The sequence below is a fragment of the Girardinichthys multiradiatus genome, chromosome 2 (genome assembly GCF_021462225.1).
Source record: "Girardinichthys multiradiatus isolate DD_20200921_A chromosome 2, DD_fGirMul_XY1, whole genome shotgun sequence".
Lineage (NCBI taxonomy): Eukaryota > Metazoa > Chordata > Actinopteri > Cyprinodontiformes > Goodeidae > Girardinichthys > Girardinichthys multiradiatus.
This window is the reverse complement of record NC_061795.1, coordinates 15679452-15697751: the sequence shown is the minus strand read 5'-3', so window position 1 is coordinate 15697751 and position 18300 is coordinate 15679452. Positions and strand designations below refer to the sequence as shown.

Sequence of the window (18300 nt, the reverse complement as noted above, 5' to 3'; positions counted from 1 at the left end):
GCTGAGAGGGGAGGCGGAGTGAACCACTCTTCTCTGCTTCCATCTCTGAGTCTGTGAGGAGTTGCTGGTGAAAGGCTCCCACCAGCACTGAGTGAGGCAATGATCGCTCTGCCTCCTCCTGCCTGATGCTCTGATTAAACCACAAGTTTGTGCACTCCAGCGAGTGAGGGAGACACTTGTATGTGTGCGTAAATAGTTGATAAAATAGCAAGGTGGAGAGCAAGTCAGTTCATCAAATCAAATGTTGACTAGCTGAGGTTGTGCTCGTCTGCTCGCTGCCTAAAAAAAAGTTTGTGATTAGACAAACACTCTTCAGCACACACTTTCCTGTCTCTCATTAGAAGCATGTTGCAAAGTAAAAATAGGCTACAGGCAGCTCATCATACGACATCCGGGAAGCTTTTAACACATCTACCAACACAGCAAGTGCACACTCTGAGCTTCACAAATACAAACACCGCTCACGCATGCTTAAACTAATCTAAAAAAAACCTAATTAGCAAGTGGCACAGAACAACAAACATATTTAGTCTCTGATGAGTCATTTAACAGAAAGATAAAGACCCAGGCGCCAGTATGTGCAAAATGAAGCACCTACTCCACAATACCCACATTCTCCTTTGCGTCTATCACATTGTTTCTATTTTTTGTTCTGTATCACACCACTGATACTTTCCAACTCACATCATAAATCAAGTGGCCAGCACCGCTGTGCCCACCTCCACCACTGCTACTTGATGCAGTAGCCTGCTCTTCTATCAGTGTTGGAGTTTTATTTTAACAAACAAATGCAGTTGTGTTTAAATAACACCGTGCTTTAACAGGTGAATAAAACATCCTTGTAACTGCTTTTATTTCCATACACTCAAATGCATTGGGAACACATCATGTTCTATTCAGAGAGAATTATGAACAATAAGTTTTGTTATAAATCTACAAGAGGAAAAATGGCTATTTATTAGACTGTTCAAAACTATTGAAACCTCTGCACTTTTATTTAGAAAGCATAAACTGAAACATTTACTGTAGAAACTGAAAGATGCTGGAAGATTTAGCTTTTCTATCAACCCCTTATATTTAGGATTATAACCAGTGTTTCAGAGAACTGCTTCACATCTGTATTGGATGGAGTTGACCACCTCCTGGTACCTGTGAACAGGCATTCCTTGTTGAAACACCCATTTCGAGCCATTTTCTCTTCAGCTTACAGCAACATGACATGTTACCTTTTTATGTATTCAAACTGATCAATGATCCCTGATATATGATAAATAAGCTCCGTAGTATGAGAAACATCTGCATATTACTCAATGCCTGAGCCACCAAGCTTCGCTGAAGCTTCAATTCTGTGTTTGGAAGTGGTCTGACAAACTGTCTGCGGCCACTACACCCAAAAAGATCAATCCATAAAATGTTGCACAATTTCCCTTTAAGCCAGTGAGTGTAGTCTCTTCATCGCTCTTAGCTTCTCTCTTTCTGGACATCAAGGACATGGTATGGACTGTACTGAAGATATATGCATAGGTCCGTGGGCCTGGCCACAGATGACACAGGTAACCCTGTTGTGGCTTAAAAAGTACTTTCAATAAAACGTATCAACCAGGCCATATCGGTATTATAACAACTTGGCTCATATTGATCGCTAAAGATCTCTGACAATAAAATCTGGGCATTCCAGTCCTTCCAGGTCCTTTATTAAAACTGAATCCATGTCTCCAAGTTGCTGCTAAAATTTCCTGAAATCCATGGAGTGTTCTCACCAACAGGTTAAATGTTTTGCTACAGAATACAAGTGAATACCTTCGAAGGAGGAATTTTTATTAAAGCATGTGAATAAAGCGAAAAATACAAAAGAAGCCCCCTGATCTTAGGACACATTGAACTTTACCTGACCAACTAGAAAATAAAGCGAGTTTAACTCGTCAGGCTTGTTAGTAGCTTTAATAGGCAGGGCTGGTTACAGATATCAAGGCCTACCTGGAAGACAAGCTTTTACAAAGTTCTCATTTTAAAACTAACATTTTTCCATCAGACCTTCTCTGGGTTTAAAGGTGCTTTAATAAGATGCCAAACAGCTGTATGGAGCATAAAGTAATGCAGCTATGCCCCTCTTGCACGTCCCTGCGCACTGATGGTCAGGTGGCTGAAAGGAGGTTCCTACACTTTTCTGTCACCTACAAAAACAGACAAATTCAGCTGTTCTGGAAATATATCCAGTTATGAAAAAAGGAAAACAGTCATTGTTTGGAAACTAAAGGAGCGATACCCATCGCTCCTATTAATGTTTTGCTACAGTTGGCAAACTACAGTATGTACGAATGCAGACTGACTATTTGAGCAGAAAACCCCAATAATTAGCCAGCTAATATCACACTATTATAGTTGTGTTACTTAAAAAAGATCAGAATGAAAAACAATTTAATATTGTGTGCATATGAACCTGAACACTAATAAGTTCATTTAAGCTATTTATTCAGTGTTAAGGTATAAACCTTAAAATAATAATAAATAAATGTCAGCTAATGTCATCATAGCTGTAATAATCAGTATGGTAAATTGTTTTCCCAGCAGCAGGAATCAGTTTTGCTACAATCATGTCATCCATTTGTGTATAAATACCATGACACCGTTCAACTGGGATCTTCTACTGTGAGACTACATCATGCTAAATCTTAAACTTGTAACAGTAAATTGTAGTGAGAATCTGAGGATGAAATGTTCAATGCCCACATAGAAGCTCTAAAATAGGATCACCAAAAGGGAAGTTTCATCATCAGCACCTTTTTGCATGAACAGAAAGCAGGTTAATAGCTTGCATTAATGAGTCTCTCAGTTATTTCCTAATTTCCTTCTTCCCTTGCAACCCAGCCACCTGATGCCTTTCATCCCATCCGTTTTTAAAACCCTGGGGCTTTAATATCACCGTATCCGACCAGACTATTAGGATCACAGCACAAATAAATCATGTAATTACTGTGAGATTATACCTGAGCACAGCAATAACGCATGCAGCAACCCTGTGGCCAGTGGTACATTACACTGTGAGTCAGCTTGGTTAATGCTGGGTGGAGCATGGCAGCACTAAGAGGCAGTTATGATGTGCTGCAAATCATCTTTAAAAGGCACAAAACATGAGTTTAGTTTTTAATTCCAACTTTGGAAAGGCACAAACCTTCACCGTGCTCTAAACTCAAACATTTTTACATTCTCTTTACTACAAAATACAGCTGAAACAGAGGCCTGAGTTTCAATTATTGCTTTGACTATTTCAGAACCAGCTTTTTATAAACTGGAGCTCCCAACTAAATACTTCTCAGCTCAGGCTGGCAGATTTCAAGTTATTCTCGAAGGCAGAAGGTGGCTAACAGCTTGTGTTGAGATTTTTGATCTCCAGTTGTTTTAGGAAATAAATTCCAAGAGGAAGTGTGTTGACGCAGGAGAAAAGTAAAATCAGAACTACACAAACTGCACAGAGTTCTGGTGATAATGTTCACCTACAGGTTAGAATGGGTTATAGCAATGCCAAAGAGGAAGAGACAGTAGGTTTTTGTTTTCCACAAAATGCAAGCAGAAGAGGAATCTAACTTTACAATACCACAGCAAGTAAGTAACACCTTATTAATGTTTACTATTTGAGAGGTTATAATTAGTCAAAGGCTGCCACAGACAGCTCTACAGCAACACAAACAGCAGAACAGCATAATAAAGGCTCCCACAGAGTTGGGTGTACTGTGTGCAGCGTGGACTCTGCTGAGGTTTCCTAGTTGAGCGTTCCAATTTCCTACATTTCCCACACTTTCTGTCACAAATTAGGAAAAGCTAATTTGCCTTTTAGCTCTCAAAAAACAAAATAAAAGAAGGTGGTGTATAAGGCCATTAAACCAGACTAGGGACAAAGAAGGGGAATACACCTGTCTCGCGAATGGTTGTTCTGAGCAACATGGTTTTTATAATTTAATAAATAAAAATCTCAAACGTGTGGCATGTCTATTTTATGTCGCCCCTTTAACTCTGATAACCCTATAAACATTTAGAGTATGGCACATCTGGAAACGTGAAAAGACATGACCATTACTTGAACAGACATAGCGGATAAGGAGAGCATTAATTATAGAAGCAAACAAGAGGCCCGAGGTAATCCTGGAGGAGCTACAGACATCCCCTGCTCAGGTGGGGGAATCGGCTGATAGGACCATTACTGGGCATGCATTCCAAAAATCGGACCTTTATTGAACAATAGCAAGAAGAAAGCCATTGTTGAAAGAAAGCCAGTTAAAACCTGTTTATAGTTTCCTGAAAGGTATGTAGGGGACACAGCATACACTTGGTAGAAGAGGCTAGATTTGATCAAAACTGAACTTTTTTGTGTCGTGTGTGGTGGAATAGTGTTAATGCAAATCACCCTGAACAAATCATCCTCACTGTAAACCATGGTGGTGACAGCATCACACGGAGGTCATGCTGTAGTTTAGCCGTGACCAGGGAGCAGGCCAGAGTTGATGGGAAGGTGCATAGGGCTAAATACAGGACAATTCAGCATGGCAACTTTACAGAGACTGTAAAACAGTTGTGACTAAGGTGAAAGTTCAATCAGCATGACAACCTTAAGCAAACAGCCAGTGCTACAACATAATGGTTCAGTCAAAGTCCAGACCTAAATCCAATAAAAAACCTGTGCCAAGACTTGAAAATACAGTTTACAGAAACTCTCCATCCAATCTGACTGAGTTCCAGTGCTTTTGCTAAGAATAGGAAAATAAGACATTGCCCCAAAAGACTTATCAGCTGTAACTAGAGCAAAAAGGCATTTTTTAACAAATAATTTAAAAAAAGCAGATGTTTCAAACATTATTTAAATCCTATATCATTTTCCTTTTACTAACTTTACAATTACGCACTGCTTTGTGTTGGTTCGATCGTATTAAAATCCTAAAAAAAAAATACATTCAGAATTGTGGTTTTAATCTGATCAAAGTAGCAGCAAGTATTTTTCTTCTGAGCTATTCTTACCTAGGTTGCTGTAGGTGGCGCTGCACCGGCTGGAGGCAGGAGAGTGGGAAAGATGAGAGTGATTTCCATCTTCCTCCGGCTCTCTGAGGCTGGCACTGCCCTCGCTGGCAGCGACTGGGGGGTCGGCCTGGTTGGCATGGCCATCATGGGGGTCCCCAAACACCAGTCCCAGATTCACTCTGGCAGGCAGAGGGATGACCTTAGGCAGTTCTCGGTTCCTGGCATGGCTGACTGGTACCTGGCTGCACATGACAGAGAAGGAAGGAATGCTATTTATGTTGTTAACTTTGCTTCTTTAAATCTGTAATTGCATTCCTCATATCTGCTAATATTGTTTTTGTTTTATTCCTTTAATAGTTGATCTACTTTTGACAAGGATTTTGTGCTCAATTAGAAAAGCAGAAAACAAAAAGCTGCTCTTTTCTGCTCTTTGGAAAAATAAAACAGAAGAGAAGTGAGATGAAATTGGAGAGCTACAGTGCAAAAACATCGGCTGTTGAATTATAATCAAGTTCGCTTCGAAACGATTTTATTTTATTATTCAAAAAGTTAAATCCGTGTTTCACCCTCTGCATCTTTCTTTTTAAATGTTTCTGCAACACCTGCGGTCTCTCTTTTTTGAGTAAGCTGACAGGAAAGAGGTTTAGAGAGCGGTAGGCATGAAGCAAAGGTTGCCTGGGAGTCGAACTAGCAACGGGCTGCGTCTAGGCCTGAAGCCTCTGAAAATGGGTCGCACGTTATACCCCTGCACCACCGCCACCTCCACCTACATCTACCTTAGCACCGGGAGAACTGGACTGATGAAAGCTTCTGAAACGTGAAGCGTTTTTACAAGTAACTGCACACATAAAGGCAGAAGGTAGGATCAAGGATGAGGGAAAGTAGGTCACCATGCAGCGTGATGATACTGTTCTGTATATGTAAAAAAGCCATGAGCAGGTACGTAACTTAGAACAGACGTGTTTAAAAGAGGTGGCATATTTTTGAACCTTCTACAGCAGCAGGAACTACAGTGTCTTGCAAAAGTTTTCACCCTCCTTGACATTGTTCATGTTTTGTTGCCTCACAATCTGGAATTAAAATAGATTGTTGGAGTTTGCATTTTTCATTTACAGACCATGCCTACAACTTTGAAGATTTATTATTTTTTTTTATTGTGAAGCAAACAACAAATAGGACAAAATAGCAACACAAAAAAAACTTCAGCGTGCATAACTGTTCCCCCCTAAAGACAGTAGTTTGTAGAGCCAACGTTTGAGGTAGCTACCGCTTAAAGTGGCTCTGGAGAAGTCTCTATGAGCTTGGCACATCATTCATGTCACATTTTTCAATTGAATTCTTTTTTTTTATTCTTTAAAAAAACTTCACAGAATTAGACTAATCCCAGCACATTAAATAAGATTTAAAAACATTTAAAGTAACAAAACAGGTGGGGGGGGGGGATGAAAAGTACTGTATGAATTAATCTAATCAGACTTGCTAGTGCAGAAGTGGGTCATGTTTTATGTTTACAGAGCGTTGCAGGGAATTCTGGCAGTAAGAAATCAGACGGAAAGAAAACCTTCAGGTGCACAGTGAGTTGCCGTATAATTAAGTATTTCATGAAAGTAAATTGTAGAGGTAACAATCAACAATATATTGTCTTATATGGAAAGTGTTTGCATTACAACCTTCTTAGTTTTTTATACTTATGTAACATTGGTCTGTTTTTGCAGATAAATATTCAAAGTTGGGTTCTTAATCAACCTCAACTGACAATCAACTGACCTTCACGTTACACCAATTACCAAAAAACGAGCTCTGACATATTTCAGTACAGAAACCACTGAGAGATGGATCAGTTAACTAACTGTGTCTGTTGATGGCACTGAAACAGGTGCTGGATCTTACAGGAGCATGGAGACTAACCAGGTCCACGGGGTAGAGACCAGTCATTTACAAAGTGGCGCTGCTCTAAAGTCATTTTCTCTGTAAATGTTGCTCTACTTAATAATGATTGTTTTGCATATTAATTTGCATCACTTCAAATGTAGTTACTTTAAGACAACCTGTTGGAGATACGGTGGATGAACCTCGGCAATCTTTTAACAGCTGTGATGGATTATAACTTCCAGATCATCTCATTGCTGCACCGTAGTGATGAGAAGCTGCACAGCTAGTAAGGTTGTGATCCTGGTAACACTGTTAATATGTGCAAACCTTCATGTTTCATTCATGCCTCTGGGATTGAGCTGACCATGTCCTTGGCTTAACGCTGTGATCCTATGGGCACTAAAGGGCTGATTCAGGTTTCTTTTAAGAAATCTGGACTAGATTTGTTTAAAATCTGAAATATTTATGCTGATTAATCCTGAACTGCTTATTTCTACACTAAACAGAGATTCTTTAAAACACAAATTGAGATTAATGAAATCTTTATTTTATTTGTGAAAACATAAAAAAAGCAAATAAGATAAAGTTCAAATATACAGTATATAAAACATATAAAGAAGTCAAAACCGGAGCGGATTGTTCTGCACTCATTGTAGGCTCTTTAAAACAGTTTGCAGTCTGTTAAACCTTAACTCTAGAGTTCTGGGTTTATTAAAGTTTACTATAATACTTTTGCTAAGATATGCATCAGCTCACCTCAAGGCATTCAAATCTGATGGGCTTTAAATGTTATTAATGTGCACATCTAACCTACAGTAGACATTAGGGGATGAGATAATAGGAGCGAAGGAGAGAATTGGGCTTATTGTGCTCATGGGAAAATGAGAACAATGTGGAAAACATGGGATAATTTGACTCAATATTTTCATCTCAATATTCAACAATATGTCTTGTTTATGCTTTGCAGTCATCACACAGCCCTAGTTTCATCCCTACAAAATAAACATGATGCAGAGATTTCAATAACTTCAAATGTTATGAAGTTAGAAGTAAGCAGTATAAAACTATAAGCCCACTGTTTTGGACTAACTGGCTAAATGTTATGTTCAAGTCTTCTCCCATGGCGGCTTCAGTTTTCCAAACAACAGCTATGTTCAACAATTTATATCTTACAGAAACCTAACAGGAGCTTAAACAAGTACATAATTCCCCCAACCGTGTTGTTCGCTGCATCTCTGTGAAATACGCCGAATTTTGGGGGGGTTTGGGAAGCAGCGTCCTCTACGAATTAAAATTACTGACCAAATGTGATGACTCTTCAGCTTGGTCTTTCACTATGATCTGCCTGATATGTTGCAACTTGGGGTGAAAGTCCAACTTTCTGTAGTCTTTAACTCCCCCTTCATTACAAGTACAGTAACAAGCTCTGATACTATAAATGTTCCTTTTATATGTTATATATTTTAGATTTCCTGAATGTGACCTGTCATTTTAAAATGAAGCGAAAAAGGAAGAAATAAAAACGTGGCCATAAATGTAAACAGGTCACAAAAGGGTTAGGGCTAGGGTTTGTTTCCACCCACTGGTCACAGGAAGGCCGCAACAATAATATCCTGAATCATGTGTCATTTCCTGTAATTTGGCACAACTGATTCAGGATGATACTAATGTGACTAATGATGTGAAGACAGGCAAAAGTCCCTAAAATTACACATGAAGAAACAAACGCAGCTCATAGGGCGTTGCTCAGTTTAATGTACCTTCTGATGCTCTAATTCAAATCAAGCACAAAATTAAAACAAGAATAACCATAGCATTTCCAGCAAGTCAGTAAACCTGTAATATCAGCCTTCTTGATTTATCTAGATTTACCATTAAAAGCTTTTCAGTTTTGGCACATGTATGAATACACAAAAAAAAAAAAAAAAGAAAACAAGCTCCAGCAGTTCAGGTTCTGACTCTGCCTATCTGCCTTTATCCTCAGCAGACACTAAGTCTGAGAAAAACCTCTCGTCTGACATGCTTTAGATGTGTTCCTTCAGGCCACAAAACAACCCTAGAGTCTTTGAACGACAGCTGATCAACACAGAGCGCCACTCCGTCACTTCGCAGGATTCCAGCATTAGAAGGGGATAATTACAGAGGTAGCAAAAAGACTAAACATGTTTACTGAAGAAAGTAAAATTAAAAACAGTACTCATTATTACACAGGGCATTTTATTGGCATTAGCTTTACTGCTGTTAATAAATTCAATTTCCTCTTATTTTCTTCCCTGTTCTTTAACAGAACCTGCTTCTGCAAATATTAATGATTTACAAATAGCCATGAAACTGCCTGAAGGATCACTAAGTAAGTGAAGACTGTTTCAATAAATTCATACTGCAGGAACAAAACATCTACAGTGGATATGCATCTACACTGGGCCCTTAAAATGATGAATACCTTCATGGCTGCTACACACTTCAATGTCAGGACCTGACTTGTTCAGACAGCACAAAGCAGCCTCAGTGCATGTCTCTCCTTCTCAGAACTCTGCTGCTAATGTCCAGAAGGTGGAAACGTAAAAAACAAACCAACACTCCTTCCTCCCAGCTAAGTCAACACTTCTTTACATGGCCAAGTTGACCACAGTTTGCAAAGGTGTGTAAAAAGATAAGGGTGTCAGTTCTTACCCACTGTAGTGGCTCACACAGCTTCCCATCTGAAAACTCTGAACAACAAGGCAGGAGAAATCACGTTCTACGTCAAACAAAGTCCGGCTCGGAACAAAACACTCTTTTTCTGCATGTCTTCTCTCCTTTTCTTCCTCTTCTTAGTCTCTACCTCTTTGAATGTTCTTACCTGTCTAAGGTAAAATGTGCTGGCCAGCTCACCAGTGAGCACACCCACCGTTCACCAATAAAACATGAATAGAAAAAAAAAAAAAACTCTCCTGAGTTAACCCCTCGTTTCCCGACCAAAATAATGCGACCTGTAAAATATAACAGCTACACAACAATTGTGTTAATAAGCAGAAGTACGTTTCTGAAAATGTAGAGCAACATTCCAGCTGAAAAAGGTACACAATAATAAAAAATCCAAAAACTAAGACTTTATGTGTCAAGTACTGAACTAAAGAAACTAGGGATAGGCAAACAAATAAGCGAGACTGTATATGAATATTTCTCATACCTTAGTATCTATTAAGAAAACACAAACAGTGATGTATAGGTTTTTCTTTCCAGAGAAATATGGAAGACTACAAAACAAGGTGAAGGAGAGCAGTTTAGAAACAACTGTAACTGGATGCTAACACACCACCTGATTAGGTTAGTGGCATGTTTCACTGAATGCTGTAAACCTTGGATGTCTGTAAAATGATCGGTATCGAGTACCTGACAAAACTCACACCAATCGCAGAATATTTTCATTTGCCCGCTTGCCAAACTGTACCTTTGATCGTGAACTAACTAATCTGGGTTTTCCCTACCAATGTAAGAGGTTTTTACCTCCTACAATAACGGTGATAGAGAGACTGTATTGGCTGCTCGTTCAAAGGTAAGGAGTGGAACACTTATAAAAGACAGACGTATAAAAGATCATATGAATGTGTTCTGTGAGAAGTATTTAGTACTTTTGTTAGTTGACCCCTGACTGTATACAGCATGCTCTAATACATCCGACTTCAGCAACAGTCAGACGATGTGGTATAAATAGCGAAGACGCACTTGATTTGCATGCGACTTGTCATGAAATGAAAACAAATTAAAATACTGAAAATCAAGGAGAAAAGAAAAGACAGCTGAAGGTAGTTAAAGAGGAAAAAACTGCTAAGTTTGAAATGAGACAGAATGAGGCTGAGTCGTTGACAGGCTACAGGAGTAAAATATTTTCTAGCTTTAAGCAAGTGAAACAGTGAAACGGACGAAGAGCAGCTTGAACACAGCTCAAAGTCTACAACTTGTCAGAATGGCGAGTGAAAAAAGAAAGAAAACTAAACAAGAAACATTTTTTTGTTCACTTTTTCACAGTGAATATTTCTTTTTTGTTTTGCTCTTTGCTGCATATATTTTTACTGATTGCTATTTATCGTTAGATTTACTTTGCATGTTATACTTGATTTTCTTTTTACTGAAGTATTAGGCTTCTTACCTGGGACCTGGGTCCGAATTTCGTACCTTAACAGGTAAATCTGAGGCGGTATGACAATAAAAACCCTTGAATCCCTGAAAACAGGGCAGTGTTCAGGGTAGATTTAAAAAGAAGAGATCATGTCAGAAGCTGAGCTGGTTTTAAAGACGGATTGAAGACACGTCTGACATGAAAATGTGAAGACAAAGTTAATTAGATAAGAAAAAAAAAGTGCCCTTGAAAGATATGTCAAATCAGACGATGCGCAGCACAGCCATGGTTTTAAGGGCTTGATCACATCTGATAAATCATCAAATAAAACAGGATTTAGATTTTTAGAAACATTAAGAAGCCTTAATATGACAAACATACATCTATGAGAATTTTGCTTATACATATCTCAAACAAACATAAAAACAAAATAAATTGTTAGTTTCCTCTGTTTCCGCAGTGTTGTTTTGAAGCCTTTGTATTTTTGCCAATAAAAACATTGTTTGGGTTTGTTGTTTGAAGAAAATTTAAGATTTTGTTCAAAAGGTGCTTAAAAACAATAAAGTTGGTCAGTAAAGACACTACTTATACTTTCCTTTGGACTTGTTTTTGTTAAATAACCAAACGGAATGAAATAAGCCTAGATCTTCTGTTGAATCGTAGAAAGAAGAAATGTTTCACAGGTCTGAAAATAAATCCATTTCAAACATTTTTATAGCAGCACAGTTGCTTTTAAAGTAAACATACTGTACGCTGTGAAAAAGTATTCAGACCCTTCGAGCTTTTCCACAAACTTAAGTGTGTCTCTTGGGAATGAATGTGATGGAATAACACAAAGCGGTGCATGGATGTGAAGTGGATGAAAAGGATAAAGGGATTTCTAGAAAGACACCGAATAGAGTGGTTGGACTAAGGGAATGATTCAGGATTGGAAGGGTTTGTCAGGTTTCTGGGTCAGTGTAACATATAAAAATACAACTAATTGTGTTCAGAAGTTATCTGATTAGTAAATACAGAGGAGATCAAAATTAGACCTTTTGGTCCACAAGTGAAACACTATGTGCAATGAACAGACCATCCTCACAGTGAAACATGGCGAAGGGAGAAAGATGCTGTGGGGATACCTTTCAGCAGTGAATGAGGGAATGATCGGGCGGATGGGATGATCAATGCAGCTAAATATAAGCAAATCCTAGGAAAAAAACTGAAGGCAGTAACAGAGTTTGAGACTGCGGTGGAGGTGCAAACTTTCAGCAGGAAGCACTTAAGAAAAAGAATCAGAGGCAAATCTTGAAACTGAGCTTCACAGATGTTCTCCACCCACACTGACAGAACTTTAGCTATTTTGCAAATAAGAAGGGACAAAACATCAGTTTTTAGATGTGCAGAGCTGCAGCTGTAATTGTAGCAAAAGGTAGGACTACAAATCACCGACTTATGGGCGACTGAAAACAAATACATGCCACAGTTTCCAATTGTATGTGTCTTCCTTCTGCTTTACAATCTTGGTAAAGTTTGTAGTTGTAACTTGAAAAAATGTAAAACAGTTCAAAGTTTAAAAGTTCAGGCTTTTGCAAAGTACAGTAGAGGTGTGTTTGTGTCCCTTCCTTCTTCTCTGAATCCAGCTTGAGATTAATCCTCTTTCTTTGGGGATACCTTTGTGGCAATGATTGAACTAATATGAAGGGGTTGTAGTACCTCAAGAACTCTTTGAAATGTAAAAACACTGTGACTGATCCAAAATACTTTAAAAGAAGAACACAGATGCAGCCTGTTTGCAGCAGGAATCCAAAAAACATTTTCAAGTTGTTTCTGAAGCACAAAAAAAGTTCATTAAGAACAACAAATTACTGCATCACAGGCAGCCACGCCTACTACTGCATCACCTCCAGACATAACAGGGGTAACATCAGATTAAAGAAACAATATGAAAGATCAAATTCAGTGAGATAACTTGTAGTCGGTCATAGAATCCACACTGAGAGATTAAGAAATAAAAAGCCAAAGTACCTGAGGTCTTTGCTGCGGGAATCTCCTCCAGCGATGTCTGACGGTGCCGTTTGCCCTGGGCTCGAAGGTTCAGAGTCCCTGCTCTCTTCTGTCAGCAGATCGGTTTCTCTGCACTGTTCTATGCACAGCTCTCCATCCCCATCACCAGGGCTGCTACCAGTGTCTGGTTTGTATGTAAAAACAATGGTAGGTTTCTGGGTGGGATCCTCAGGTTTGGCCTCTGTGAACCAGTGCTGATGCTGGGCAGGCGGCGGTGGAAGAACGTGAATGACAGTTCCATCTAGCCCGACCAGCTTGCCCTTCTCCTTGTCTTTCTCTGCCTTCTCTCGTTGATCATCCTCGTCTTTCCGCCGGCGAAAAAAGCTCTTAAAGGAGATCCACCTTTTAGGTTTGGAAGTCTCAGCTGAAATCCGCCTCCCCTCCCCACCAGGGCTCGATTCGCCTTCACCAGGCCGCGCTGGGGAGCTGGAGGCAGAGCTCTTTGTCCAGTTGGCAAAATGTCTCTGAAGTATGTTAGAAGCATGATAAGGGGAGGATGTGGATCTCAGTGGTGGGTAGGGGGCACTGGGCTCTGATCGGGAACTGGCGTGTGGGACAGCAGCAGAGACACTCTGGGATTTTGACAAAACCTTAGAGGGGTTTTCCTTTTTTGGCTTGGAAAGACAGCCGTCAGTGGTGGAAAACAGAGACTTGGGTCGTGTAAAGTTCTCCTTCATGGCATCAGGAGGGAGGGCATATAACTCCTCAGAGTTGAAGCTTTTAGTTTGTGCTGAGGGGGACTCTGGAGGAGATTGAGGAGGCTGGATAGATGCTACAATCTGTGATAGCACAGCGCTGGCCTTCTCTCTGTGACTTCCACCTGTCCCAGAAGGTGAAGTTGAGCCTCTATCATCATCTCCACTTATCTTATACGTCTGTGTAACAGCATTAGCAGCAGAGCTGGTTTTAGTTAGATTTGCAGTAATGGCAAGACTGGCAGAAGAAAATGTTGCTGCAGTGGGAGAGAGGGCCCCAGATGCAGAGCTCATTACAGTGCTTGTTACAGAACTTGAATCTGTAGTGGTTCTAACCTGCAAACTTGGCACTACTTCAAGTGGAAGTTTTATCTCCTCAAATGAAACTTGCTCTGATGTCCCTCTCCCAGAAAGTGTTTTCTCTGTCGAGGAGGACTGGACACTTTCGGAAGAACCAATCTCTTCGTAGGTATGGCTGGTAACCCTACCGCCACCCCCTTTTGTCTGCGACTGCTCACCGTGGAGGCCCAAGAAGCTCTTGTACACTGCGAGATTGTCATACGCACATGGATTGATTACAATGGGTACCTTGACTGCCTTCTTAGAGCTGCGGGCATAGGCTGGTTCATCTCGGATAATAATAGGAAAAGGAGGCATGCCGGCGTTATTGAAACTGTTAAACTTTATCTCTGATAAATTTGGAGATTTTACGGGTACAGTTCGAGAGGATGACAACCCTGCAATCGGAGATGTGGGAGCTGACTTGTGACTGCAAAACTGAGGAGTAATGCCTTGGCCAGAATTACTTCCAAACCCTGGATCCACTCTAGGTATCTTCTGGCGCGGACTTGTGCTAGAGGTCCATACTTCTTGGTATCGTATTTGGCCGGTTTTCCTTTGTGACAGAGCGATAGATGAAGGTGATACTGACTTTGAAGGAGAAGATGGGGAAAGGGGAGACACCGGAAAGAGGGGCTGGACCAAAGAAGTGCCACAGAATGATGTAAGACAAGAAGGTTTTGGCAGGTTTTTGGTTCGTGGCAACAAATCTTGTTTTTGTTCATCTTTACTGGCCATGGATGCTGAGACATCCACCACAGTGTAAGGCTTACAAATGAGGGATTTTTCCAAATTTACTATGCGGTATGGTTTAGCCTGCTCCTCTGTAGGGCTAAAACTTATAGTAACTGGTTGTCCAGGAAGGGCCTGAGGCATTGGCATCCCTTCTCTACCATCCTGCTCCTCTAATCTAATTGCTAGCACTGCCTTGTGGGTCTCAGCCACCTTGGGAGACTCCTTGTTTGGGGGGATTGTACACAGGACAGGCGCCTTAGGAGATGTGGGTGAATGCAAGCCATTTTTAAAGACACTGCTTTCACTGCTGGAAATAGTTTGACTATCTTCTTGCAGCGATGATGATGATTCTGGAGAGGTTGTAGACTCCGAGTTTGAGAGAAAAGCACTACTTTGTGTCTCTCGAGGTCCATAGGGAAGAAGGCTTCCATTAGAGGGGTATCCATTCAAGATTTCATCATAGCTATCATCATAGTCCACTGCACAAATTCTCTGTAATGAGCGGTTGCGAAGAGGCACGGTATTCCATTTTTTCCCTGCTGCAAAGGGCACCGGAGACAAGGTGGCGGCACGGAAATTTGCAAATCGTGGCTGGCCTCGCATACGGATTTCCATCGCAAGTAATTCTTCGTCACTTTCATCCCAGCTCTCATGCTCCTCGTCATCCCTCTCAGTTTCGGCCTCCTCTTCCTCTTTATCATCATCATCATCTTCATCCTCACTGGAAAACTCTGGGTAGCAGAAGCGCCCGCCCTCTGAGCTGATGATCTTGGTACATTCATTAAGTGATACCCGTTTCTGAGCGCCACAATCACTGCTGCTGCTTCCTATAGCCAGACAGCTGGAAGCTGGAAGGCCTCTTTCCAGGGACCTTCGATATGAGCTACTGATTCGCCCCCAAAATAGGTTTTTGGAACCGGACAGAGGTGTGGGACTAGAGCCAGGGCCCAACCCAGCAATCTCTTTAAGGACATCTGTCAGTCCGCTGTTGTTATTATTTCCACTGGGTGTCCTTGGGCTGAGTTGTCCATAACCCTCTATTTCCTCACTGTCATCCTCTCCTTCATTGTTATTGTTGGGCCCACCAGAGCTCTTACAGTTCAGACCATTGCGGTTCCAGGCAGTAAAGGCTGATGTTTTACCTTGTTTTATTACATTTGTTTGCTGCTGCAAGTTGCCATCTGAATCCAGTACAGCAGATAAACTGGGCAGCATCATAGTGGGCTTAACAGCAATGGTTGGCTTCTTGGCCACCGGAGGACGGATGTGTCCTGAACGTGCAGATCCACCCCCCGCCCGTTGGGAGTTGGCGGTGAGGTTAGGGTTAGCTCTGGTCACAGCAGGAAGTGGATTTTGTTGCTGGCTTGACGGCGGCCTCTGCTCAGAAGGGGGCTTCCCCCCACTGCTCTGAGTCAAACAGTGCAGACTCTTTGGTTTAAAGCAGTTCTTGCACTCGCCGGGCTTCCACACATGCTCGGTGAAGGTGCTGCAAGCTGACATGGCTGCTGGTCCAGAGGGCAGCTTGCTAGGTCAGTGCACAGGAAACCCCTCCATGAAACTACGACGTACAGGAAGGGACTGGAGAAGAACAATGGTGAAAACTGCACCTGAAACACAGAACAGGAAAGAATACCAGTTTTCATAAATAGTTGTAAATTGATTCATGACTTTAATTCATAGAAAAAAAAGCTTATGCCTTATGAAAAACAATACAATACAATCACACCAATAAAAACATGTGAAGTGAACGCTTGAAGGCGAGGGAAGCAAGAAGAAAAAGGAGGTTTATATGGCAGTAGGAAAGCAGTGCCACAGTTCCTCCATAAGGTGGCAAACTCTCCCCTCGCAGAGCTAATCCTCCTAAAGTGCAACGATCTGTCTCCCAACCCACCAATTGCCCATAAGTCTGAAAAAGCACAAAGCATGAAGGAGGATGGAAGATTTAGAGACTTTAGTCAGGATTATAAGACAAAAGGCATACACTTTGCCAGAATTTCAAAAGTCAGAAATGACACTAAATACAGCAGTTTAACATAAAAACATTTGTAAAAAAATAGAAATCACAACTAATTTAGTGGAGTTTGCATTCCAGGCACTACAGGCAAAGCTTAAAATTAAATCACACATAGAAATAATACTTTTTAATCTCTAAATAATGAATCTGTACAAAAAATCAAATTAAAACATAAACTGTTGTGTGTTAGGATTCTAGATTTTGAGAATACACTCTGTGGTCCCACTGCATGACCTTAAAGCTACAATTTTTGGAGCAATTCAACAAGAAAAGTTTCCTTCTTACATTTACATCTACAGGTGTTTTTCAATAATTTAGAGTTTAAGTGATTGTTTTTATTTTGTAAAATAAAAAGCTGAATATATCTTTGGATAATGAGCCTATAAACTGTATTTCTTCTGATGATTGCTCACATTATAGTTGTAATGTGAACGTGAAGAACAGTATTCGAAATAATTGTTTTGCCCATTGTTTACATTGGATGTTTGCAGTTCCGGCTACCCTGGCACAAAATATGGAGTCTGTCACATTTTAATGAAGTAAAAGTCGGGTCAGATGAGACATGAACGTTCAGACTGAAGTTACTTTAAAGTACATCACATATGAAAGTGGTCTAGGTCTGATTTAAATAAAGGATTTGTGCTGTTCAGACTGACAAAAAATTAGAAATGTTTATTCATTATGAGTCACATATGGGCCAGATGAGCAAAGCCAAAGCGAATCATTTCAGTGCAGACACAGAAAGTTTGTTACAACTCTGACTTTGTGTGTGGAAGTTATTACATTTTCGTCTTTTATGGTCAGATGTTGAGGCTTGGCCACGCCCACATCCTTTCAGGCAGCAAAAGCCTAATCCAACTGAGCTGTTTGCAGAATGACAAAGGTCATTCATATCCAGTTTGAAGCAAATCGGACCGTGCATGTGTGATTCAGAGCCAACCATATGCAAACGGCGAGACATCAGAATTCACCACGCTGCCACTCCCATACGGTGAAGCTTTTATTTTATGATCTTCCCCTTTTAAAATATTATTGTAAAAGGGGAAAATCATAAAATATTTTTATATCCTAATGAAAATATGACTCATTTTTAATCTATCGCTAACAGAGATGTGTGAATCAGTCTTGGAGTCATGTATGTCAGATCCTGTGTTGATAGACGTTAACATGAAAACACCCCGCCCAGCGCCAGACACAAAGCTACAGGAACTCCTGAACAAAACTTTGCTTAAGGGTGGGTAAGGATTGATCCTGCTGCAGCACACGCTGTGCATCCTCCCAGGAAACCCTGACCATCACTACAACAATATCCTTTAAAACTCGTCGGTGTGTGGAGGGACACCCTAGGTGAGAACACTTGGAAGGTTCTGCATGTTGGAAATGTCAGCTTTGCTGGTTCATTTGGTCTAACTTGGACAACAGAGCAACTATAGGCTAGCTGGAAGAGAACTACGAGTAATTGTAGCCTTCTTGCATCAATATGC

General features: G+C 40.6%; 1 protein-coding gene across 2 annotated transcripts in view; it reads right to left on the bottom strand.

Moving 5' to 3' along the window:
• The window catches only part of peak1 (pseudopodium-enriched atypical kinase 1), a 111557-nt gene that overhangs the window by 16790 nt on the left and 76467 nt on the right, over positions 1-18300 (bottom strand). For both annotated transcript variants that reach the window (XM_047351208.1, XM_047351199.1), the window contains exons 4-5: positions 12995-16409; positions 5011-5252 (exon numbers count right to left, since the gene is read on the bottom strand). In XM_047351208.1, the coding sequence (XP_047207164.1) occupies positions 5011-5252; positions 12995-16302 (3550 nt within the window). In that variant the 5' untranslated portion in view covers positions 16303-16409. The remainder of the gene's footprint in view (positions 1-5010; positions 5253-12994; positions 16410-18300) is intronic.